This window comes from Eurytemora carolleeae, unplaced genomic scaffold (genome assembly GCF_000591075.1).
Source record: "Eurytemora carolleeae unplaced genomic scaffold, Eaff_2.0 scaffold971, whole genome shotgun sequence".
NCBI lineage: Eukaryota > Metazoa > Arthropoda > Copepoda > Calanoida > Temoridae > Eurytemora > Eurytemora carolleeae.
Window position 1 is genome coordinate 1 of NW_019396874.1, and position 27,277 is coordinate 27,277.

Below are 27,277 nucleotides of genomic sequence, written 5' to 3' on the forward strand. Positions count from 1 at the left end.
GGGGCATGATTCCCCTTGGTAGCTATGATCTCAGCGATCCAAAACGTCCTTGAATTGCTGATCGTAAAAGATCAACAAAACTCGCCCACTGTTACAATACAAAATATCTAATTAATAAACTGCATAGATTCAGCCTGCTTATAATCAGTTTCAAAAATGTTTAAGATAGGGTGGACCGCTCTAACTCACCTTTACTTTTCTGTAGCCCTTTACATGTACATTTTAGCATAATAAAGCACTTGTTGTTTGTTACCTTTAATTTAAAATAAGTAATTGGCAAAATTCTCATCGATCTTTGTTTGAATTACAGTGAAAACAAGACCTTTGTATATATGTTCCCTATAGCCGGCAAAACGGCTGGACTGAATGGGCTAAAATTTGTTTAGGGGACACAGGGGTATCTTGGGGGTAACTAAGGCTAAAAATCGATTTTTTTTCTATTTTTTTTCAATTCCACGGGAAACGCCGGTCACTTCAGCTCGTTTATAATAAAGCTCGTCGCTCATATATATATTTTATATGGCTATAGTCGGCCAAATGGCTGAATCAAAGGGGTTTACATTTTTAAAGGAAACCCATGGGTGCCACGGAGGTAATAAAATTTGCCAAATTTTTGTTAAAATGTCAATTTAAAATAACGAACTTTAGTGAAGATGTTTGATTTATAATAACATTAGTTTTTACCTAAATGTTTCCTTCTATGTAAGTTGGCAAGGGTTGAATTTTCAAAACAATTTGTTTTGAATTATTGCAAGTTTGAATTTAAAACACTGTTATTTTGGTTCGCAGTGTTATAAAGTTTTTTGGACAGAAATTTTCTCTTTATCGTGAAGGTTCCAGCCTTTTTAGATTTAACTTTGTTCCGAGCTTTAAAAATATAATTTAAAAAGGCGAACTATCTATCCAAAAAATTTATAACACTACAAACGTCGTGCTAAAATATTAGTGCTATAGGTAATGCAACGTTTGTGTACTTGTCCTATTTCAATGGCTATGCAAATCCGGGAACCAATCAAAACTTTATAGCACGATGATTACTTTATAGCACGTTCATTATGAAATTCACGATGAAGTGAGGAAGAATGCTAAAGTATACAATAGTTTCATTTTGAAACCTTTTTATTTACATCTTTAAAACTTACTTAAAATACAGTCTCTAATAGTCCTAAAACTAGAAAATGACTATATTCTTGTACACAGTTTCAAAAACTATAAATAAATTAACTTTAAATTGTTGCAAAACAATCAATTTTGTTTGAAATATATACTTTATCATTATATTTTCTTTTAATTATGTCATGTATCTTAATCGTGGAATTTTTTCTTCATAATTTCATCACAAAAGATTGTCGTACCTTGAGATAAAAACCTGTTAACTTTTCCTGATATTTTAAAAAACTCCTTCAAAGTTTTGAAACCTTATCAAATTTTTATTTTCTTTAGTTCAATCAAAATTAAAAATAAGATGGCAATACGAAATGATTTCTTTATTTAGAAAGTTTAATTTGTACTTTTAGATATGCTGTGGAGAGAATTAACCATAACAAAGATATTCTCCCCAAAACAAGATTATCAGCTCAGATAGAGAAGATTCCACCCAGGGACTCCTTTCATGCATCAAAACGAGGTAAAGAGGTTTGGATGTATTGTTTTGAAATTTTGTGAGGTTTGGATGAATTGTTTTCAAATTTGGTGAGGTTTGTATGTATTGTTTTCAAACTTTTTGAGGTTTGGATGTATTGTTTTCAAACTTTGTGAGGTTTGGATGTATTGTTTTGAAATTTTGAGAGGTTTGGATGTATTGTTTTCAAACTTTGTTAGGTTTGGATGTATTGTTTTCAAATTTTGTAAGGTTTGGATGTATTTTTTTGAAATTTTGTGAGGTTTGGATGTATTGTTTTCAAACTTTGTGAGTTTTGGATGTATTGTTTTCAAACTTTGTGAGGTTTGGATGTATTGTTTTCAAATTTGGTCAGGTTTGGATGTATTGTTTTCAAAATTTGTGAGGTTTGCATGTATTGTTTTCAAACTTTGTTAGGTTTGGATGTATTGTTTTCAAATTTTGTAAGGTTTTTATGCATTGTTTCCAAACTTTGTGAGTTTTGGATGTATTGTTTCCAAATTTTGTGAGGTTTGGATGTATTGTTTTCAAATTTTGTAAGGTTTTAATATATTTTTTCCAAATTTTGTGAGGTTTGGATGTATTGTTTCCAAATTTTGTGAGGTTTGGATGTATTGTTTTCAAATTTTGTAAGGTTTTAATATATTTTTTCCAAATTTTGTGAGGTTTGGATGTATTGTTTTCAAATTTTGTAAGGTTTTGATGTATTGTTTCCAAATTTTGTAAGGTTTTGATGTATTGTTTCCAAATTTTGTAAGGTTTTGATGTATTGTTTCCAAATTTTGTGAGGTTTGGATGTATTGTTTTAAAATTTTGAAGGTTTTGATGTATTGTTTCCAAATTTTGTGAGGTTTGGATGTATTGTTTTCAAATTTTGTAAGGTTTTGATGTATTGTTTTCAAACTTTGTAAGGTTCTGATGTATTGTTTCCAAATTTTGTGAGGTTTGGATGTATTGTTTTGAAATTTTGTGAGGTTTGGATGTATTGTTTTCAAACTTTGTGAGTTTTGAATGTATTGTTTCAAAGTTTGTGAGGTTTGGATGTATTGTTTTCAAATTTTGTAAGGTTTTGATGTATTGTTTTGAAATTTTGTGAGGTTTGGATGTATTGTTTTGAAATTTTGTGAGGTTTGGATGTATTGTTTTCAAACTTTGTGAGGTTTGGATGTATTGTTTTCAAATTTTGTTAGTTTGCATGAATTATATTTTTGAGTACACTTAACCAAATCAAAATTTGCATGTTTATTATGGATAGGTTTCAAGTTTTGAAATTATTTATTTAGTTTGCCATCTACTGAAGTCTGGTGTAGCTGCCTTATTTGGTCCTGAGTCTGGGTCAACTTCTAGTCATGTTCAATCCATTTGTGATGCTATGGAGATCCCACATATAGAGACTAGATGGGACTTTCTTATCAAGAGAGACGATTACTCGATAAACTTGTATCCAAGTCCAAAACAGATAAGTATGGTAAGCAAACTTCTCGATAAACTTGTATCCAAGTCCAAAACAGATAAGTATGGTAAGCAAACTTCTCGATAAACCTGTATCCAAGTGCAAAACAGATAAATATGGTAAGAAAACTTCTCGATAAACTTGTATCCAAGTCCAAAACAGATTAGTATGGTAAGAAAACTACTTGTTTAACATGTATCAAAGTCCAAAACAGATTTGTATGGTAAGAAAACTACTCAATCAATGTGTATCTAAGTCCAAAACAGATTAGTATCGTAAGAAAACTACTCGATCAACATGTATCCTAGTTCAAAACAGATTAATATGGTAAGAAAACTTCTCGATAAACTTGTATCCATGTTCAAAACAGATAAGTATGGTAAGAAAACTATTTGATCAACATTTATCCAAGTCCAAAACAGATTAGTATGGTAAGATAGCTTCTCGATAAAATTGTATCCACGTTAAAAACAGATTATTATGGTAAGGAAACTACTCGATCAATGTGTATCCAAGTTCAAAACAGATAAGTATTGTAAGAAAACTTCTCGATAAACTTGTATCTAAGTCCAAAACAGATTAGTATGGTAAGAAAACTACTCGTTCAATATGTATCCAAGTCCAAAACAGATTACTATAGTAAGAAAACTACTCGATCAACATGTATCCTAGTTCAAAACAGATTAATATGGTAAGAAAACTTCTCGATAAACTTGTATCTAAGTCCAAAACAGATTAGTATGGTAAGAAAACTACTCGTTCAATATGTATCCAAGTCCAAAACAGATTACTATAGTAAGAAAACTACGCGATCAACATGTATCCAAGTCCAAAACAGATTAGTCTGGTACGAAAAATACTCGATTAACATGTATCCAAGTCCAAAACAGATTAGTTTGGTAAGACAACTACTTGATCAACATGTGTAAAAGTCCAAAAAAGATAAGTATGTTAAGAAAACTACTCGTTCAACGTGTATCCAAGTCCAAAACAGATAAGTATGGTAAGAAAACTTCTCGATAAACTTGTATCCAAGTCCAAAACAGATGAGTATGGTATGAAAACTTCTTGATAAACTTGTATCCAAGTTCAAAAGAGATTAGTATGGTAAGATATCTTCTCAATAAAATTGTATCCAAGTCCAAAACAGATTAGTATGGTAAGAAATCTACTCGATCAACGTGTATCCAAGTCCAAAACAGATCAGTTTGGAAGAAAAAACTACTCAATACTTATATAATATCAAAATTAGAATTTTTAAGTTGAAAGCACATTAATATATTCTTAAATGCTAAATATATTTAAGAATATCGGTTTATTTATTTTAAAAAATGTGATTAAACATCGACAATACTAATAGTCTTAATAGATTAATAAGGGTTGATAACAAGTAGCCATTAGAGAGGGAATACTTTTTGCTTTAATATTGTCGGTGCATCCCATTCCTTATATGATTTGGTTTGAAGAAAGTGGAATGTTGGCAAGAGTCGTATGTTCATATTGTTCTAAAGTTTCAATAGAATAATTCACTCTAAAGATTCCATCTATTATAATAGGACCAATTATAAAAGTTGGCATGGACTCTTCTACTTAAACTATTCTTCTTCTAAAAGCTACAAAGGGGGGTTTCTTAAAATTCTTAAAGAATTAGGGTTCAATGATTTAAAGTTAAGCCAACAATAAAATGAAAAGTTTAGACCTAACAAAGATATCAGTTAGACATTCATTCAGAACAATATCTACATTTTCTCTAAAACTTGATTCTATAGTTGGGTTGGATTAATGACATTATTTCTGATGTAAGAGACTGTATATGACGAAATTTTAAGAGTAAGAAAACATTGAAGTCTGAATTTTGTTTTTATATATTATTAAAAAGCAACGAAAAAATGATTAATTTTAAGGTAGAAAACCCAAGAAATCTTTTTTTGTTGAGACAAGAATTTAGAGGGTGCTGTTGTGAATCAGACATGAAATGAAGGACATTTGAAATTATGTCTACAGTGTCTTTAAATCTTCTTTTGATATTTCTAAGTTTAAGTTGTATAATTCTTAGTATCAACTTGTGTTTATATTGTTGATTGAGTTGGTTTATCATATTCTTATTTTATTATTATTCCTTCAATATAGATTGATAACTCCTGATTTCTGGTCCGTATACAGTATAGTATACTTTCTGTATTCATAGTTCATAACCTTCATACTTTATCCGTAGTTCTAAGTTCATCACTAGGTATTGTGAGATTTTGTTCATAATCTTCATACTTTAATACTTAGTTCTTGGTAAAACACAAGATATTGGGAGATTTTGTTCATAACCTTCCCACTCAAATACTAAGTTCTTAGTTAAACACAAGATATTGGGAGATTTTGTTCATAATCTTCGCACTCAAATACTTAGTTCTTGGTTAAACACAAGATATTGGGAGATTTTGATTATAATCTTCACACTCAAATCCATAGTTCTTGGTTAAACACAAGATATTAGGAGATTTTGTTCATAACCTTCACACTCAATTACTTAGTTCTTGGCTAAACACAAATATTGGGAGATTTTGTTCATAGTCTTCACACTCAACTCCATAGTTCTTGGTTAAACACAAGATATTGGGAGATTTTGTTCATAATCTTCACACTCAAATCCTTAGTTCTTGGCTAAACACAAGATATTGGGAGATTTTGTTCATAATCTTCACACTCAACTCCATAGTTCTTGGTTAAACACAAGATATTGGGAGATTTTGTTCATTATCTTCACACTCAAATCCTTAGTTCTTGGTTAAACATAAGATATTGGGAGATTTTGTTTATAATCTTCATACTCAAATCCTTAGTTCTTGGCTAAACACAAGATATTGGGAGATTTTGTTTACACTCTAAGAAATCTCAAATTTTCATCTAACAAAATTTGTTGGAGCACCGGACTCAAATACACCTTAGTAGAATCATTCGTCAAATTTTCTTGAATGTATTTTCAGTCGCCTTAATTCAAAGTTTGTTACATGATCTATCAACCGGTGTTTGTCCGCTCGCTGTGCCGCGCCTCCATATAATTATCATCTCACAAAGTTTGTTTCATGTCGATTCAACCAGCGACACTGCGCGGGTTAAAAATTAGCATGCGTCAAAATTTGTTGGATGTCCCTTCAACTTACTGCGCAACTATGTAATCATTTGTTATATGATTATTCAGCTTTGAATCTAGACCCGTCAAAAGAGGTTGTTACAGGTGGCGCCACCTATTCTCTAAATATTTGTTTTAACTAGATTCAAATTGTTTGTTACATAAATATCCGGCTGTTATGTAAAATTTCAATTTTTTTATACAATTTATTAGTTTTTAAAACGCATAAATCTGCAAAAATGCAATTGATAAAAACAAAAATTTAAACATCATAAGTTTCAAGTTTATCACATTTTTTTATAATACAAATACATGAGGCAGAAATATAAGATCTTAATACAAATCTTTAAATTGTAACATGCAGCATAAGTTTTGCTGTTTACAATACACTTTATTACAATTCAAAGCTTAAAGAACTGGACATCAATTAATCACCAATTTAGACAACATTTGATTCTTGTAGAAGTAGATTCTGCAGTCTGAATTATGGAAGATATGGTTTTGCATTGATACTCTCTTTCAAGCAAAGCATTGAAAATGCAAGCATTAGTTTGAGAGAGTGTACAAAGGCTTAAAAAAGTTTTAATTTTGTTCTTCCAGTTTCTTGGAGGTTTCCCTGTAAATCTTTTTGATATCTCCAAATTTCCAGATCGAATTGACATAGGTACAAGCGCTGTCGGCTAACAGACTAAACTGTCACTAAGTGACTAATTGGAAAGTCAGCTGATTCTCCCCCTCCAGCCAGCCGTGCGAGCCGTGCCAGCCCGGCAGATGGTTCAACGTTTGATTGATCATAAATCAAAATTTGTTTAATCTTACACAAACTAAAATATCGGCTAATTACAATGAAAGAAAACTGTAACATGAAAAAAGAAAGATGTCATATAACAAAGTTTGACACATGCTGAGAGAACAATGTGTAAGCTATTAACAAGTTTTGTTAAATTGTAAATTTGGAAAATATTCAACAAAATTTGAGTAATGAAAGAAGAAATTTGAAATATGAAAGAAGAACTTTGATGCCTGATGCTAAAGACTAAAATTGCATTTTTTAGAGTGTATAATCTTCATACTCAAATACTTAGTTCTTGGTTAAACACAAGATATTGTGAGGTTTTGTTCATAACCTTCACACTCAAGTACTTAGTTCTTGGTTAAACACAAGATATTGGGAGATTTTGTTCATAATCTTCACACTCAATTACTTAGTTCTTGGCTAAACACAAGATATTGGGAGATTTTGTTCATAACCTTCACACTCAAATCCTTAGTTCTTGGTTAAACACACGATATTGTGAGATTTTGTTCATAACCTTCACACTCAAGTACTTAGTTCTTGGTTAAACACAAGATATTGGGAGATTTTGTTCATAATCTTCACACTCAAATCTTTAGTTCTTGGTTAAACATAAGATAATGGGAGATTTTGTTCATAATCTTCACACTCAAATCCTTAGTTCTTGGTTAAACACAAGATATTGGGAGATTTTGTTCATAGTCTTCACACTCAACTCCATAGTTCTTGGTTAAACACAAGATATTGGGAGATTTTGTTTATAATCTTCACACTCAAATACTTAGTTCTTGGTTAAACACAAGATATTGGGAGATTTTGATCATAATCTTCACACTCAAATCCTTAGTTCTTGGTTAAACATAAGATATTGGGAGATTTTGTTTATAATCTTCACACTCAAATACTTAGTTCTTGGTTAAACATAAGATATTGGGAGATTTTGTTCATAACCTTCACACTCAAATACTTAGTTCTTGGTTAAACACAAGATATTGGGAGATTTTGTTTATAATCTTCACACTTTAATCCCTAGTTCTTGGTTAAACACATTACATTGGGTTGGTTTTAATCATACATAATTTATTTAAGTGGGCAATACAATTTCAATTTTACAAAATTGACGTTCTACTGTTATAAAGAGAAATAAGATCCTATGATAGGGCATATTGCCCCCCCTGCACTTAAAGAACTTAATACTTAAAGTTTGAAGTTTTGGTGTAGATAATAATAGTATACCCCCTAGTCTGGTGCAGGCATGCTTGAGTGATTAAAGATGAGAGAATATAACGTCTAGAAGATTTTATTAGATTATATATAATCCTTATTAACCTATCTATATATATATATCTATAATATAACCAGGCGAATATTCCCAAAGGGTTACCCACAAATAATGACACCTAAAGACGACTAGAAACTCTTACATAATGACGATTACAAGGTTAGACCAAATCTTCTGCCTTGAAAACAGTCTAATTATTTTGCAAAAAAGAAACAAGTTTACAGTATTAATTGATGTAAGGAAATCTCACCCTTTGTGGGTAACCCTGTACAATCTGCATATCATATTAATATCTAATATTTTGGCACCTCAGGCCTCAATAATTCCACGTTTAATGATTTTTCCAATGAGGTAACAAAAGAGATAAATGTAGACAAGGCTGTAAAAGGGAGGGGATAATGTGACACATGCACCCCCACGTTTAGATCCAATAAAATTGAAATTTTTGCCCCCAAAACTTCCAATCAAAAGGGCCTAAAGGTTAAAAGTAGGTTTTTATTATTATTACTTTTCATGATCAATAAATTTTTCAAAATAGAAACAATTGTGCAGCAGTGCAGGGGCATTCACAGGAATTTTGCCAGGGGGGCTATCATTTTTTTCTTTCTATGGGGGGGAGGGATCAGCACCCCCTGGAGGCTAAAACCCCACTGGGAACCATAGGTTTTACTGATCTGGGGGGGGGGGCATGCTTCATGCCTCCTTCCCTGTGTACGCCTGTCGCCTCTGAGCAACAGTAATTTTTAAAATTATAAAATATCACATTCTGTTTACTCACAGAACAGAGATTATAATTTAGAAGGGAAATTAAACTATCCCTCGGTATGAATTTTGTCAGTCCCTTTGAGTCTGAAAGAGAGTTCAAAGTGTACAAATCATGTAAATGTACACAAATGATATGCAATAGAGTACATTAATACAGTATGTTCCCTAAACCATCCATTTCATTTTCTAAACATGTTTTTTACTGAAAAAAAAACATAGTAAATTGATTTCTTTCGACGTATGCATAAAAGGTTGTCTGAGAAAGGATTTAGAGAAAAAATGAAATAATTTTTATGAATTATTTAATCTATGAAAAATATGTTCCAGGGCCCACAGGGTTATCATAGCACACAAAAATGTTAAGTACACCTGTACTCTGCAGTATGGAAACAGTACAACAAACTGGCCGTTTTACACTTTTTACACTTTTTTACACTCTACTCTACTAATATATTCTTTTTGCGTTTAATCTCTCTGTTATTATAGCTACTAACGCCTTTTGTTCCTAAAAAACAAAATATATGAAATTAACTTTGAATTTACCAGTATATTTCTTTTCCACATGTTTACCAGTGTTACGGTTTGTTTCAAAGAAACAATAATTTATAAATGCCGAAAAAGTTAAAGATAATTAACAGTAAACCCTGTTGTACTATTGTGAACATAGCGTACAATTGTACACTGCTCAAGCTCAACATTCAGTCACCGTTCATTCTATTCAGGGATTTGTTACAAGAAAGTATTAGGTTGATACAATTTTTAGGCCGATGGCTGCGGCTAGGACAGACTATGGTCCGAGCGCTGTCTTAATTTTTAATCTCAAGTTTCTGAAATTCACAAGTGACTTGATACATATGAACGCGGCCACAACTGAAATTATTAACTTTAATATAGACAATGCAGATGAACATTTCAGAGAACAATTTTTGAACCCCCACTGCCCCCCCCCCCCCTCCTATCAAATTTGTACATCATTTTTAACGATTTTTAGATATTTTTTAAAAAGAGACACTTGAATAAAGTTGGTCATGTGGCTGCAGTGCCCGGCCCCCTAGCCTGTCCTAGCCCCAGCGTTCGACCGCTAGCCTGGCCTAGCCGCAGCGCTCGGCCCCCTGGCCTATCCTATCCGCAGCGCTCGGCCTAGGAAGTGTCTTAACCTAACCTAACCCTAAGTAGATACTAATTTTGTTGATAATTGTTGAAATTCAAGGTCTGTCTTAAGGCGCAGCGCTCGGCCCAGAAATTGTCCTAACCTAATCCTCAAATAATACAAAATAAAAATATTTTCTGGTTGAAAATAGTTGAAATCTAAGTCATTATATATAGAAGGGGGGTGGTCCAAAAATCCTATACTACAGGACGGACACCCTGCATCCTATCAGAAAAAGTATAGGCTAAAAAGAATAAGACTTGTCATACATAACTGGAAAGTCACTTAAATTATTACGATTACGGTACTTTTAAGGAGAAATTCAAATAAAGGAATGTTAAAAATATGTAAATTTATCATATTAAAACTATAAAGTTTTCAAGAAGCATAAAAGAGGAAACTTTTCTAGACAAAAAGTTAAAGAAATCTCCGGAAATAAAAGTTTGTGATATTTATACAGCTAATCTTTACAGCCTTGAGATTAGGGATGGGCAACGATTTGAGGTACGGTATTAAACATTTAAAGATTTTAGACTTTTAAGAGGATCCTTAGAATTCTGAAATGTTTTTCTTAATTCAAAATGTTTCTAGCTTTCTTTTATTACTTTATGCTAACTTTTTACTCTGGCCAAGATATTAACCATATTAATTTTTCATAACAATTAGGAGCATTTTCTTGATCGGTTTGAAAAATGATTTTGGTTAATATTGTCAGTCAGAGAAAAAATAATTTAAACTGATAAAAGCAAACCTATTTAGCATCAAGGAACTATACAGGAGAATTCTCCTTGAACTCAGATATACTCAAATTGTGTACTGTACTCTGTGGGAGGAATGTAAACAAACCCAGTGTCCCCACAGAAGTTGAAGGGAAAGGACTAAAGCTCAGATGTGATATTACAGTCCAACAAAAAACAAGTTGATATATCAAGTTAGAGCAAATACTTATGATTTATGGCTTTCTGGTTAATATGGAAAATACTACAGCAGTATATTCTTATTCCACCCCTTGCGCTCTGTTTCCTCAAAAGTGATGCGTTGCCCCTGAATTCTTTGTTTTGGTCTCCCCCGGCCCACTGCAGTACACAGATTTGACGCATCAGATATGGCGGATCCTGGTCTATATATTTCTTGTTTAGCATAAAATTCTAAAACAGAATAAACATTTCTGATTATTTGGGAGCGCTTTTAAAACCAAAATACCTAGAATGTTTTTAAACATGCCCTTCCCTAGTTGTGAGGTTGTGAGAGGGCATCTAAAACCCCAATCTTTTTAGAAATTAAATCATTGCACAAATATAAAAATAAAAAATGGTGGTTGAATGTTTTTTCTTCATTTTCTAGAGCTACGTTAATCCCAAAAATGTTTTTGTCGAAAGAAAAAATTTCCAGAAATTATCGATACAGTTTAAAAAAGAAAGTAGTCCGACTCTTCTTGTGATTAATGTAAGCAACCATTGAATAAGATGCAGGAAATGATTCTAATTTCTGGAATATATTAAGCTGATTTATCAGACCAATTTGCATTTTACTGGGTTTATCTTGCTTGAAAACAACATGCTAAGGGGAATATAGACGTAATTTCAAATGATCCCCCAATTATAAAATGGTACGTCAGATTTACAATTTACAAATTAGCTCAGTGCTCGTTTTTCTTTCATAAAAAGTTATAAGTTTTGTCAATTTCCTTCCTCGTCTCATCAAAAAATCATATGATATTTATGTTTTTCTGTATTAGAAAAGCTGATTAAAAACTAAAATAAAGTCGCTTTAAAATCTGTATTGTTAGGCATATCTGTCTCTAGTCAAAGTGTTCGGCTGGAAACATTTCACTATTCTCTACGAGGATAGCTCTGGACTTATGCGATTACAGGTTTGTATTTTTTTACCTAAACATCATTATTTCATTATTTCATTACATTTTTTAGATTTTTTCTCGTGTCTTCATCAAACCCAAAGATAATTAAGTTAGTAATTTCACAACAAGTACCACCTGCTTGCCCCCCCCCTGTTTTTAAAAATGTACAAGGTTGCGTAATTTCTTCATATTCTTTTTAATTATCCTGTCCTAACCGTACCTGGAAGGAAAAAGTTGGGGGGGGGGGGGGTCTAAAAGATCCCATTTCGTAGGATTAAGCCATCATTATCTAATAAACCAAAAAAGAATGCTTTCTTTTAGAAAAATAAATATTTTTGTGCAGGAGCTGTTGAAATCCCCCACTGAGACAGATATCAAGATAGTTGTCAAACAGCTAAACTTCCAAGATGGAAACAAGTAAGTTATAAAATTAGATTTAAAAAATAAAAATTTAGAAATATTTAATCTACTCAAACCAACTTTTGATCATGACGGAATTGTAGTTCAAATTATTCTCCTAATTTCCTAAGGAACAAACTGAATTATTTACCTTATTTAGAGTAAAAAATTCATCAGTGTACAATTTCTTGAAAATTTAGTATAAACAAGGTTGAAAAGTATAAACAAGGGTGAAAAGTTTACACAAGGTTGAAAAGTATAAACAAGGGTGAAAAGTTTACACAAGGTGAAAAGTATAAACAAGGGTGAAAAGTTTACACAAGGTGAAAAGTATAAATAAGGGTGAAAAGTATAAACAAGGGTGAAAAAAAACTTTTTTTTAATGTCCAATTTTTCATCTTTAAAAATCAGATCTTAAAAAATCATTCCCCCCCGACAAATATGTACACCCCTGACTCTTTAGAATTTTATGTAGTTTATTGTTACCCCTGGCCTAGTGTTTTACTTGAGATAAAATGTGGTGTTTTCATTAACTTAAGTATTAAATGAAAGTGTACAATTAGGAAGCTTTTAGTTCAATAATGTTTACTGCGGACACTAAAATTATGGTCTGTTTTATGTTAGATAAATTATTATCGAGCTGATATCATTTGATTTTACAATTGTTTTGCAACTCACTTCGACTTACGGTGAGACCCATAATACTGTGGAATATGAAGACGACATTTAAGCATCTGATATGTATTTGATGTTTTTATAAAGCAAAACCTCTGTACAAGCAGCTTTAAAATCAACCATGAAGTAAAATGAGTCTGTGTACACTGCACAAGTGCTGCGTTTCATATTAATTACTTATAATAATAACTTGAGTCTAAAGGTCGTCTTCCTATTCCACAGTTTTATAGGTCTCACTGTAGATCAAGTTATTTTTTACAGAAATTAACCTGTCACGTGCTAATTTACATAACAAAAAATTTGACGATGTTTGTCAGCTAAACCTTATTTTTCCAGAGAAATTTTACGTGAAGTAAAACAGAGTGGAGAAATTCACATTGTGCTTGATTGCTCACATCTGAGGTAGGTCCAGAAATTCACATTGTGCTTGATTGCTTACAACTGAGGTAGGTCCAGAAATTCACATTGTGCTTGATTGCTTACATCTGAGGTAGGTCCAGAAATTTTGTTTCAAAAAAGTCAAATTTATGAAATTTCAGGAAACCTTCAGATTAAAATAGAGAAGGTTTAAGAAATAAATCTATTTATTCTACGAATTATAGAATTTGAAGAAATCTACGAAAGATTAAGTTTACAAAATGGATTCACTTTGAGAAAGAGTTCCTAACATGTTAATCTTAATATCGAACCCGTTCGAAATAACAAACATTTTGTTAAAAACTATTAACATAATTTTAAGGACAACTCGCATATCTATATGACACTATCAATCAGTTCGTAATTTCGGGAATTCTTTTTTAACACGAAAAAAATATCAAGCTTATTTCACTTGAGGACTTAAAAAAATATGTTTATATTATGTTTAATTGAAAATAACAATTCTATCCACTTGCACGATCTCTGCAGTAACTACGACCAGCAGAAAATATTATGGTTTTTATTTTTCATTTGAAAGAATTGGAAAGATTTGAACAAGAAAAAAAATGGCAACTAAGCTGGCACTTGGCAAGTCTAAAGCAGTTCAATGCAAGAGCAAAAATCCAGAATCGATACATAACGAGCAAAAATGCTCGCTAACTATTATTATAAAATTCAGCGCTAGGAAAAATGACAGAAAGAAACCAGCTGTTACTAGCCTACAGTTGAGAATAGCTACAGATTACAGTGGTTCCTATAAAGGATGAGCCTGACACATGACTTTTAACTTTGAAGATATGAGATACCAAGGTTAAATTAAGTCTTCTGTCTTGGATAAAGTCTTTTATCTCTTACCAAATTAATTGGCAAAGAGAGACACAATTTAATAGTTGCTGGGTTTCACATGAATATAAGGAAACAAACAGTATAAATTTTGCACAGAAGTCTCATTCTTTCTGGGTTAACCTGTAGTTTCAGACATTATAGGAGCTCTGTATTATAGTTTAGAATACATTTACTAACAAATTATATGCTTTCAGGGTTCAATCCCTATTAAAAGAAGCTCAAGTAGTTGGTATGATGACTGCCTACCATAACTACCTCATAACTAATCTGGTAATAGTATTAATGTTTTTATAACAAAGATTTGTGATTTAACTGCACTTAGAAGACATTTTACCTTTTTTAAAAATCGCTCAATTTAAATGGTAAAATCAGTAAAAACTTTAGTTTTTTTGGAGTACAATGACAAAATGCGGCTTGAAAATCAACAGTTTTAAAAAATGTTTATGGTTTGTTTAAAGGGACAGTAAAGGAAAAATGAAAGGGGGTATAGGCTAATCACTTTAGCTCTTGATCTCGACCCATGAAAGTCATATCTGATGTTCCTGTCTCGAGAAATTGATATAAAACTGTGTCAAATCTATACGAAAATTAATATATATACAATTTTGTATAAAAGTAGTAGGTTTAAACAGATCATATTCAGCAAATAAGCAACCAATCTGAAAACGATGATATCCCAGAGAAAGCTAATTGTAAATTAGGTTTACTTTTATATTTGTTGTTTCTATTTTCAATAGATTTCATTCATAATATTATTTTTACGTCCGTATTACTTGACCAGAAATTCCACCTATGGCAGTGCAGTAAAGTGGTCACGTGATACAAGCGGAGACACATGACCAGTATACTGCTCTGCCATTGGTGATAGTTCTGGTCACATGATTTAAGTTTCAGATTTTCAAAATTTTACATATATGAATTTTCGAATAATTTTAACACAGTTTTATATCAGTTTCTCGAGACAGGAACATCAGATAAAACTTTCATGGGTCGCTATCAAGAGCTAAAGTGATTAGCTTTCAGCCTATACCCCCTTTCATTTTTCCTTTACTGTCCCTTTAAACTGAAGTGTTTAAAAAAGTATCCAATAAATTCAAAAAAAATTTTAGATAATTTTTTCCAATATTGGTGCATTTTTCACAATTTGCATCTTACAATCAGGGATGTACTTATCATTTAATTGGGGGATGTTCAACTCATAGTAAACAACTAGGGGGTTAAGCTTTAAAAAGGGGGACATTATACTCTCCTGTCTTTTAAAAACTTGTTATTAATTATTGATTTTTAGGATCTGCATCTTGTAAACCTAGAAGATTTTAAATATAGTGGAACCAACATTACATCCTTCCGTCTTGTGGATCCCAGTAATCCTGTAGTACAGAGTGTAGTTCAGTAAGTAATTATATTACAGAATATGCTCTTTCTTTATAGTAGATCCTAGTAATCCAGTAGTACAGAGTGTAGTTCAGTAATTCAGTAATTATATTACAGAATATGCTTTCTGTTAATAGTAGATCCCAGTAATCCAGTAGTACAGAGTGTAGTTCAGTAATTCAGTAATTATATTACAGAATATGCTTTCTGTTTATAGTAGATCCCAGTAATCCTGTTGTACAGAGTGTAGTTCAGTAAGTAATTATATTACAGAATATGCTTTCTGTTTATAGTAGATCCCATTAATCCTGTGGTACAGAATGAAGTACAGTAAGTAAGATATTACAAAATATGCTTTCTGCTTATAGTAGATCCCAGTAATCCTGTAGTACAGAGTGTAGTTCAGTAAGTAATTATATTACAGAATGTGCTTTCTGTTTATAGTAGAGCCCAGTAGTCCAGTAGTACAGAGTGTAGTACAGTAAGTAATTATATTACAGAATATGCTTTCTGTTTATAGTAGATCCCAGTAATCCTGTAGTACAGAGTGTAGTTCAGTAAGTAATTATATTACAGAATGTGCTTTCTGTTTATAGTAGATTCCAGAAATCCAGTAGTACAGAGTGTAGTACAGTAAGTAATTATATTACAGAATATGCTTTCTGTTTATAGTAGATCCCAGTAATCCTTTAGTACAGAGTGTAGTTCAGTAAGTAATTTTATTACAGAATATGGTTTCTATTTATAGTAGATCCCAGTAATCCTGTAGTACAGAGTGTAGTTCAGTAAGTAATTATATTACAGAATATGCTTTCTGTTTATAGTAGATCCTAGTACAGAGTGTAGTTCAGTAAGTAATTATATTACAGAATATGCTTTCTGTTTATAGTAGATCCTAGTAATCCAGTAGTACAGAGTGTAGTTCAGTAATTCAGTAATTATATTACAGAATATGCTTTCTGTTTATAGTAGATCCCAGTAATCCAGTAGTACAGAGTGTAGTACAGTAAGTAATTTTATTACAGAATATGCTTTCTGTTTATAGTAGATCCCAGTAATCCAGTAGTACAGAGTGTAGTTCAGTAATTTCGTAATTATATTACAGAATATGCTTTCTGTTTATAGTGGATCCCAGTAATCCAGTAGTACAGAGTGTAGTACAGTAAGTAATTGTATTACAGAATATGCTTTCTGTTTATAGTAGATTCCAGTAATCCAGTAGTACAGAGTGTAGTTCAGTAATTTCAGTAATTATATTACAGAATATGCTTTCTGTTTATAGTAGATCCCAGTAATCCTGTAGTACAGAGTGTAGTTCAGTAAGTAATTATATTACAGAATATGCTTTCTGTTTATAGTAGATCCTAGTAAAGTAATTATATTACAGAATATGCTTTCTGTTTATAGTAGATCCCAGTAATCCAGTAGTACAGAGTGTAGTTCAGTAATTCAGTAATTATATTACAAAATATGGAGTTTCTGAAAATCACTTATGTGTTTCTCAAAAGCGTTGTGGACACATGATTGACCTATTTTACACCAACATTTAAATGCCAAGGTCTTCAAAGAATTACTAGTGGTGCGGGATCTATGATACCTTACCAGTCAGCTCCATTGTTTACTGTCAATTCTATCTAAGCTTACTCCAGGTCCTTATTTTGATTTAGAACATGGATGTTGGGGGAGAAACGGTTTCCTGGTCGTAACTTTCCGGAAAACATCCTTATCAAGGTATGTAATCTAGGTTTTCAATGGAAGCAAATTTTCCCCTAAAATTGCTCCCGAATTCAGGTCAAAATGTGAAATTTCCTAGACAATTTTTAATGCTAAGACGTGAAAAATGGCTAAATTTAAGGTAGTATAAGTATCAGTAGTATTTTTCATTTGGTCTTTTTGGATTTCTGGTAATAACCCATGAATCCATGGAGCGATTTGCCTCAAATTTTGATCTTGGATATTGGCAGAACCATGGGAATATTCGTAGTTTGGTTTAAAAAATCTAAGTGGAGTGGGTTTGCTTGTTTTAGGGAAAATTCCAGGTAAAAGCTGGGTTTCCTTAACCTAGTCGTATACATATTACAATTTAATCAACAGCATTTTCTTATATTTAGTGTAGAAATAACTTTTTTGTTCTGAAGAGAATTTTGTTGAAATGAAATGCAGAGTATAATAAAACATCTTTGCAAAACACTAAAGATAAGATTATGCAGTTTCAAATTTCTTAGCTCTTTTATTATCAGGCAAGTGGCACAGTTTAGTTTACTGGAACGTTTTTTAAGTTTTTTAAATTCTAACGATCAAAAATATGTATTTTTATGCAAACCCTAGGAGGATATAGAAATGAGTATGAAGGTAAAAGACAGTTTAAACCAATGTACTAATGCAAGGAAAGTTATTTCAGAGGTGTATGCATTTTTTGTACTGCAGTGTACTGTCTTTGGGCGGAAAAGTAAACACGGATGTCGAAGCCTGACATGAATCTATTTCACAAAATAATCTATGAAATATTTTACAAATTCCGCCCAGCTAGAGAACTGGTTTAAAAATGTACGCAGAGTATACACAATGGCAATTAACAGTATTAACTTTCCTTGCATTAGTACCTTGGTTTAAACATTATTTAATGCACTTTCTTAAATATAGATTTATTTTTTTTTCTTACAGAAAAATGTATAAAATTTTTCAAAGGTTTTTTAATTTTCGAAATATAATATTTTTCTTTCTTTCTACCTAAACAAAACAAAAACATAATTTTTAAGAAATCTTGAATTGTTGTGAGTTAAAATGCTAGATCTGGATTAATTCTCCCAGAATTGGCATTGTAAAATTGTAAATTTCCTGAGCCTGAAATTTAAAAATTCGGGAAAATACGGCTCGGGTCTAAGCTGGTGTTGGGCCTTATTTATGGTTGAGCTTTTGGATTCAAGCTGCATCTTATTTTCCACAGAGTTGAGTTCAAAAAACCGGTTTAATATTCTATTTGGCGGATTTTCATGGTAGGAATTGACGCATTCTGGGTTTTTATGAGAACAATACTCAAAATTGAGCCTTATTCTCCACTAAAACCAACCAAGGTCAGTTTTATTTTCATAAGCCTAACTCCTTAAGTCGAGCCGAAGATCTTGTAGCTGTCAATCTCGCGACGAAAGCTGTTGTAGGAGTTGGGTCTAAAAGTCAGGTTTAAGAAATTATGGCTTAAGTTTTTAAATTGCGGGCTCTGGATTAATTATTTCCTTATGTCTTATTAGACTGAAACTGCTCTTATGTATGATGCCGTCCATCTGTTTGCCAAAGCTCTGGATGAGCTAGATCAATCCCAGGTAATAAATAAATTAAAACTCTATCCTAGGGAATTGGGGGGGGGGGGGATATATTTTACTATCCAAACTTTTTTTTCAATTTATCTATCGCAAGTTTTGATTGATTGTTAGCTTGATTGATAAATCGATTGATTGATAGATTATTAAATGCAGTAACTGGCAATTTATGGTAGTTAAACTGAGAATGCAGTATTGTGAAGAATTATTTTAGGATTCATTTAAGACATATTCAATGTTTTCATGATGTATAATTACTGAGTTTGACCGCAAAGTAGACGTTCAAAATCATCCATGTGGGTGGTTATGTTTTGAGAATCGACTAAAACTGTGAATAGAATTCTAAAATAAACTATTTAGATATTTAGGAACATATTTCTCAATTGAAATTTTCTCAAATAATCATCATTAGAATCAATTATTTCTTTTTCATTAATATATTGATTTTCATGTTCTTTATGAATTTGTTTGCAAATTTCTTCAAATTCTTCAAATGTCGTCTTTACAATAAAAATTCCAGAAAATCTGCAGAAAATATTTTTAACAATGAGACATTACAGATCCATCAATTAAATAAGATTACTTATTTTCGACGATAATGGTAAATTTTTATTTTCTCAACCTGTTTATAAACAATTAATTATTTAACTGTCGAATTTTCACTACATTTTTTGTCATCGGTTTTTTAAAAAGCGATTCTTAAAATAATCCCATAAGAATGAACAATCTATGAGGATTTTAAAGTTTGGAATTTCACTCTTGCTGAACAAATTTGCAGCGTAAAAACATCACATAGGTTTCAGATGATACCTAAAAAAATTCTCTACAATACTTTTTTCTCAGTTCAACTACCATACACTGCCGGGCACTCCTTTTAAATTGATTAATTAATTTAATGAGGGATGATTATTTGATTCATTAAGTAATTGATTGATGGAATATCAGATTGATTAATTGCTTGATTGATAGATTATTTGATTAATTAGTTCATTGATTGATGGATTATTTGATTGATTAATCGATTGATTAATGAAGTATTAGATTGATTACTTGATTGATTGATTGCATATCCAGGTGATCACAACAAAGCCTTTGAGTTGTCATGGTATGGAAACCTGGCAGCATGGGAACTCACTGGTTAACTACATGAAGCTGGTGAGGAGGATTTTAACTTTATAAATAAAACTCTACCAAATTCAACCCCTGCAATTTCTAAATAGAATTGTCTGAAAAAGTATGAAGAATAAAAAGGCTATTATACAGAGTGTCACATATTGTATAAGATTATCTTAAACCCAAAATAAAAATATAATACTCTAAAAACCTAGCATTTTTATATTAGCCTTATTCAATTATTCAGAAAGATTCATTCTTCATAAATCATCTGATTCTTAGTCCCAAAAATATTAATTTATACCCATTGACGATTTGATATGATCATATGATATGGGACACCCTGTATGCAAACTAGATTAAATAACCCAACCAGTTTTAAGAATCAGTTTAAAAGGATAGTTTTAAATTTTATTGAATTGTTAACGGTTTGAGTGGAATAACGTAACTTCATGAATCTGTATGTGCACTACGCGATTTGGCATAAAGTATTGCAAATCATTTTCTCCTTACAGACGCAACAGATAAAAGCACAACTAGTAGCGATCAAACCCAAATTCAATTAGGAATCAGCTTAAACCGCCTTCATTATTCTACTTGCACTCCCTTTAAACGTATTTATAAATATATCCATCATTGTATAGTTATGAAATTAGATATTATTCCTGTTTATTGCTGTACAGTGTGCACTGTGCATGTACAAAATGGGCATGCCACCTTGTGTTCAAGGAAAAGTATTTCATGTACACACCCATGTATAGTGTACACACCGTCACCCATGTCCACAAGATTTGAAAATCTAATAATATACTACATATCTTTTTTTCAACAGAAGTGAAGTTAATTTCTGGGAGGAATGTACACAAAACTGAGTTTATTTTTATTCCTTCCAGAATCTGCAGTAGGATGTGATTTCTTAAAACCTCCGTTTCGTTTATGGAACGTTGCCCAGCACCAACTACATGGTTAAAGAAAATATAAGCATAAAGAACTTAATAATTACGCTAAATGCAAAAATGTTTACAATTTAACTATATATAAGGTTGAGATGGAAGGATTAACAGGACAGATCAAGTTTAACTATATAAAGGTTGAGATGGAAGGATTAACAGGACGGATCAAGTTTAACTATATAAAAGTTGAGATGGAAGGATTAACAGGACTTAAACTATATAAAGGTTGAGATGGCAGGATTAACAGGACGGATCAAGTTTGACTCCCGAGGTTTAAGAACCGATTTTGAACTTGAGATCGTTGAACTTAAGAAGGATGGGTTGCAGAAGGTAAAGAACAAATAAATAGTATTTAGCATTGGATTAATTTGGTGGTTATTTCTGATGGAGACTTATTATCCTTTTATTTAGTTATTTAGTATGCTGCCATATTTTTAGTTTTTCTTGATTACATCATTACATGACAGGTTTTAAAAAAGTTGTTGCAAATATTTTTCATATGTGCAAAAATATAGGTGAATGTCTTTTTATTGTGTATTGTTTATTATCTATTGCGCAAAATTCTTTGCAAACATTTTTCAGTATTTTTTAAAAACATTTTTATTATTTAATAGTAATTTTAAAAAGCTCAAGATTTTTCAAAAATTTGATTTGCAACTTTTTTGGCTTACATATTTTAATGCAAATTTTTTTTCACATTTTTATCTAATATAATCTAATAATTTTCCCAAAGTCATTGATAAAAACTTTTCATCTTTTTTTTCTAAATGTTTTTTACTTTACTTTACACTTTACTACACACACCATGGTTCAATCTTTTAAACTCTTATAATTTTGGAAATCAATGGAACTTTTCCGATCGATTGATATCAATTGGAGATAGGGAGCATAAAAACTGAAGAAGTTAATCCAGTTTAAAATTTGACGCTTTGAAATTTTTGAGGGTGACAAAAACTTTATGTCTGGTCTAAGGACAGCCTGCTGTAAGTCAATTATCCATATAATAATCATTATATAAAAATTCTTATAATAATAAAATCTATTGAAATAAATGTGAATGCAATGATATTTTTTTCTTTTACTTATCACAATGACAATATCAATTTTCAACCAAGCCAAAATGACGAATTTCAAACTATATTAACTTATTCATTAAAGGTGCTTCACACCTTTAATTGATATTTATTGTACAAAAATGTTCCATAGATTTTAAAAAAAGATTTTAAAATTATTTAGATCGAACCATTGTGAGTGGAACACTGTATGTATTGTATATTCTTCTGTAGGTTGGGGTTTGGCATGATCAGTTTGGAATTCAGTTTTCCCGAAACTTTACGGAAACCTATTCAGAAATCGTTGAAAGCTTGCAGAACAAAACTCTGATAGTTACTACGATAAGGGTAACAGTTTGTTATATTTAAATTAAAGGGACTTTGAATGTAATTTTAAGTGATCTTCCATGCAAAGATGGCAACGAAGGATTCACAACGGTACCATTGAAACTTTTATCTTATTAATTATGTAAAAGAGATGTCGTCGTTTTTTAGATTTAAAGGTGTTCATAATAATCCAAATAAACTGCATGCATTAGAAATGCGCAAGTAAACTGAGCAACCACAATTATGAATTATTAGTTTTCAAAATAAAGAAAATTAATTTCTAATTCACACTTGATCAGACATAGCTTTTAATGGTACCATTGTAAATCGGACATTGCCATAATTGCAAAGAGGGTAATCCAATTAAGGGGAGTTAAAAAAATGAAAGGAGTATACAGTGACATTTTTGAACGATAGGCTTTATTTTCATTTTAATCTGATGATTCTGTTCACGAGAATTTCATCAAAACCTTTCTGAACAGACCTTAACAAATACGTTAGAAACCTGTTAACATTTTTAAATCACACTTACCACCAATTCTAGCTTGCTAATCCCTTTACCTTTGCATATTTGCAATCTGAGCTGAGCTGACAACTTTAGAATGGATATCGAGAATCAATGTTTGATCTCCTCTTTTAATTTATCTGAAGACTAATTTCATTTTACGTTAATAACCAGGTAATTGCCTAAATTGAAACCAATCAGATGTCGATTTTAGAAACTAAACAGCTAATCAGAAGCCGAGAAATTTCAAAATTTTGGCTCGCAATGAATGAGAGAATTCATATTGGTTCGAAGACAGCAGGGCTATTTACAATCAGGATCAGGGTTATCAGGGGTATCCAATACAAGAGTTTTCAGTTCTGATCAACCAAATTTTTGTATGTTACCGAAGTTTTCAAAAATGTAGTCTGCGGTCTTTGAATTGTTAAAACATCGAGCAAATTAAAAATTTTTTTTTCAAATTCAATGAAAAAAAAAACTATTAAACTGGAACGATATAACAATTTACATGAACTGAAAGCAATCAATGTGTCCTGCTTGAACATTGTTTAACCCCCCCTGACATAATAAATGGTGCGCAAAATTTCAAATCTCCCGGCTTCTGATTGGGTATTCCGGATTCTGCATACACCACTCTGATTGGTTTAATATAAGAAACTCTCCTGGATACAAACTAAAGATTGAATAATTAATCTCCGATATCCACAAATCCAAGGGTTGCAATCTGATGTCATAAACCTAGGAAATATCAAATATCAAAGGTTAACAGTACACAATCAGGTTGAAATATTAGGGAAGAGACAATTTTCCATTAAACTATTTTAAAACCCCTTTTTTTGGCAGGTTTTGAATGCATTTTATATTTATATAGAGAGAGAGGTTAGGGAGCTGTGGAGATGATTAATGGTTTTCTTTATTTAAATTCTCATAAATCCAAACAAACCCTGATTAAACTCATATAAATACTGTTTAAGATATTATTAACTTGAACAATTTATAGTTGCTTAAAGGGACTGTAAACGATATTTCAAGTGTCTAGAAAACCTAAGTAAATAGTTTAAAGGCAACCGTTTAGAATCAGACAAACTACTCTACAAATTGAGGTTTATTTGAAACTAGCTGAAGGGCCCGGCGTTGCCCGTTGAAAATTTTTTTTTAAAAATGTTTTTAAAAAATATCGTTTTTTTTCGCCTATGACACTCCCCGGCCGCCCATGAGTGTCCACAAAAAATTTCAGCCCAATCGGTCCAGCCGTTTGGCTGGCTATACGCAACACATATATATATCACTGGCAGCCGTAGTACATTGAATTTCCGAGTCGGGTCAACCTTTCCGGACCCAGTTTGTACTGTATTGCCCGGACATTGGATAAATAAGCAGACACTCAATAGGACTAGCCGGTGCAACAAGGATGACGCGGTCAGCCTTTAGACTGAATTTACTTTTATTAAAGTGTCAGAGGGGCGTAATATACAGATATGTCAGATTTTCTGACTTGCTAAACTCGTACTTGAACCAGATTCAAATTTAACTGTATTCCTAAGTTCTCAACTCTTTTCTGGTTGCACTTAAATTTACGAACAAGGTCAACTCATTTTATCCGATTAAATTAGTTCTGTTAATTCAAAAGTTTTAAGCTCTGTATTTTTTTTTCAGTCCCCGCCGTACAGCATGTACAAGGAATCAGCTGAGCGCCTGGTAGGGAACGAGGCTTTTGAAGGAAAACATCCTTTTTAGAATAAATCATCATTTTTTCAAATATTAAAAAATTGAATTAATCTAAAACTTTGATTATCAAGTACTTCTCTGTTCTTGGCATAAATAAAGTATTTTTTAGTCTTTTTATTCATTTTCAATTTCCTTCAAAAGTAAACTTGATTTTATTATCCCCAAGTCAGTTTATTTCTCTTTAAAAGTCTATTTCAAAAGTAAACTTGATTTTTTATCTCCAAGTCAGTTTATTTCTCTTTACAAGTCTATTTCAAAAGTAAACTTGATTTTTTTTTATCCCTAAGTCAGTTTATTTCTCCTTAAAAGTCTTCAAAAGCTCAGCCCTCTGATCTTCTCTTAAATAAAATATTAGGTCGTCGTTAGTATTATTCTTAATGTGGGTAACCCTGTAATATGTCTTTTTATGAATAGAGAAACTAACTGGTAATTAAGAAATGATTTGGTTTGCAAATATATGCATTTCTTGTTACAAAACAAAATTATTAAGGTTTCATTTGCAAAACCTGGGATTTATTATCCTAGTAGAATACTTTTTTAATGTTTTCTTGTAGTAAATTTTTTGGTAAGATATTTGACGTATATAATAACAGATTAAAAGTTCACTTTTTCATTGGTCCAGTATTCTTTATTTTCTGACAATTTCGCTAAATGAAACTTAATTATACATTTTTAAGTTAATCACTTTTTGTTCTGTAATAATTTGTTTTATTAATATTTGATTTTTAAAACGTTATTACTGAAAATTTTTTTTAAATCTAGATATTTTTTTACGTATCAAGGTTATTATGGTTTACAAGATTGTTAATATGGATTTAACACAAAACTTTCTTACGATGTTATCATGTACATACGTTTATAAAACAATAAGGTCGAAATCTAATTTTTACAGATACTTTTATTTTTCGTTTTTTCATGTCTGGATTGATGGTAATTTTATATTCAAGTATTGATAAAGCAGCAGTTCGAGAGAAAAAACTACATTATGCATTAAAGGATAGCATTCTTTTATGAAATCTGACTGGGAGATACTACAAACACAGTGTGTGTTATCTCTTATTGGAAAATGCTACAATTAACAGTGTGCATGCTTTCACATAAACATACACGGGAGCGAGTTTCCCTTTTTACTTTAAAGAAAATTATTACTGAAAATTAAGTCTTCTAAGAGTTACTTATTTTTAGAACATTTGAAAATTAATCATCCCCTCCCCCCTTCAACCTTACCTAGACCCTTTTTGTTCTTTATCCCTGACTTCTTTAATATATCTAGGTAATATAATCCCAAGCATTTTCCACTATATTCATCCATTCTTATTGAAAGCTACAGGGGTGTATAATTTCTAAAAAATAATATTCAATTCCCCCCCCCCCCCTTTATGAAAATCATTTTTACCCCAGAAGTTGTGTACATGCCTTTTTTTAAGGGTTTTAATTCACTGAATTGGGTGAAATAAATGATTTTTAAGTAAAAAAATTTTGTTAAAGAAAGAAAAAAGAAGCTTAATATGTCTAATGTTTTGATTTATTTTTGGCTTATCCTTTAAATATCACCAATACATCATTTACAGAAATAAAATTCAAAAACACTAAAACAATTCCGTTGAAATAGTTTAGGTTTATAAAATCTTACGAATTAAACGAGAATTTGTGATTTTTAGTATTAAATTTCTTAAAAGCATTGAAACCATTTGAAAATCAGGGCTTTTCTTACAAAAAAATAATGCTTTTCATGTCTCAAACTGATAAACTGATTTATTAAATAAATTATAGATTGAAAATTTACAAATTAAAATACCAAAAAAAAATATATCCGATTGAAAATCAGTTTTTTTTCAGTCCTGCTTTGGTAAACAAATGAGTAATAATAAACTGTCTGACATCTCTTCTGTTTGTTTTCTATCTTCAATCTGTCAAATAATGTTCAATCTTTCCTCAGCTCAATGTGCTCCATTTGTCTATATAAAAACCTAACAATATATATATCAGATATGTATATATATGTATATATGTATCATGTTTAGAGTTTAATTACACCTTCAAGTGGGTGGATGATGGAGCATATGGATATAAGAATATCATGTTTAGAGTTTAATTACACCTTCAAGTGGGTGGATGATGGAGCATATGGATATAAGAACAAGGAAACAGGAGAATGGAACGGACTTATGGGAGAACTATTGTCCCAAGTAAGCTTATTATTATTTCTTAAATTAAAAGATGAGAAACACATTTCGAAAGATATTTAGTCTTTGCCACAAACTCGCATTTTTTAATCCCTATATCTTTGCATGGTGTAAACCCTTGATATTTCAAACTTTGATTATTTAATCTAACAGAGTTCATAGTTTGAAATATATCAGATATATGACCATAGGTTGCCAAGATATAGGAATTAGAAAATCAAAGATTTTGTTGATGACTCAATTCCTTAAAACTATTACAATATGCAGATTGCAGATTACTATTACAGAGAGCTTTCAATAGAACATGTTCAATTTTTAGCTATGGTGGTAGGCGAT

General features: G+C 31.3%; 1 protein-coding gene across 1 annotated transcript in view; it reads left to right on the forward strand.

Moving 5' to 3' along the window:
• Positions 1–1,517: 1,517 nt before the first annotated feature.
• LOC111709611 (glutamate receptor ionotropic, kainate 2) overlaps positions 1,518–27,277 on the forward strand; it is a gene marked incomplete at its 5' end in the record, with an annotated part of 74,285 nt that continues 48,525 nt past the window's right edge. Inside the window, 15 exon segments of the mRNA XM_023483346.1 lie at positions 1,518–1,627; positions 2,905–3,089; positions 11,981–12,064; positions 12,393–12,466; positions 13,460–13,525; positions 14,581–14,656; positions 15,675–15,778; positions 17,428–17,491; positions 18,089–18,112; positions 19,009–19,080; positions 20,152–20,232; positions 21,369–21,473; positions 22,430–22,543; positions 24,684–24,746; positions 26,801–26,944. Of these exon segments, the coding sequence (XP_023339114.1) occupies positions 1,518–1,627; positions 2,905–3,089; positions 11,981–12,064; positions 12,393–12,466; positions 13,460–13,525; positions 14,581–14,656; positions 15,675–15,778; positions 17,428–17,491; positions 18,089–18,112; positions 19,009–19,080; positions 20,152–20,232; positions 21,369–21,473; positions 22,430–22,543; positions 24,684–24,746; positions 26,801–26,944 (1,366 nt within the window).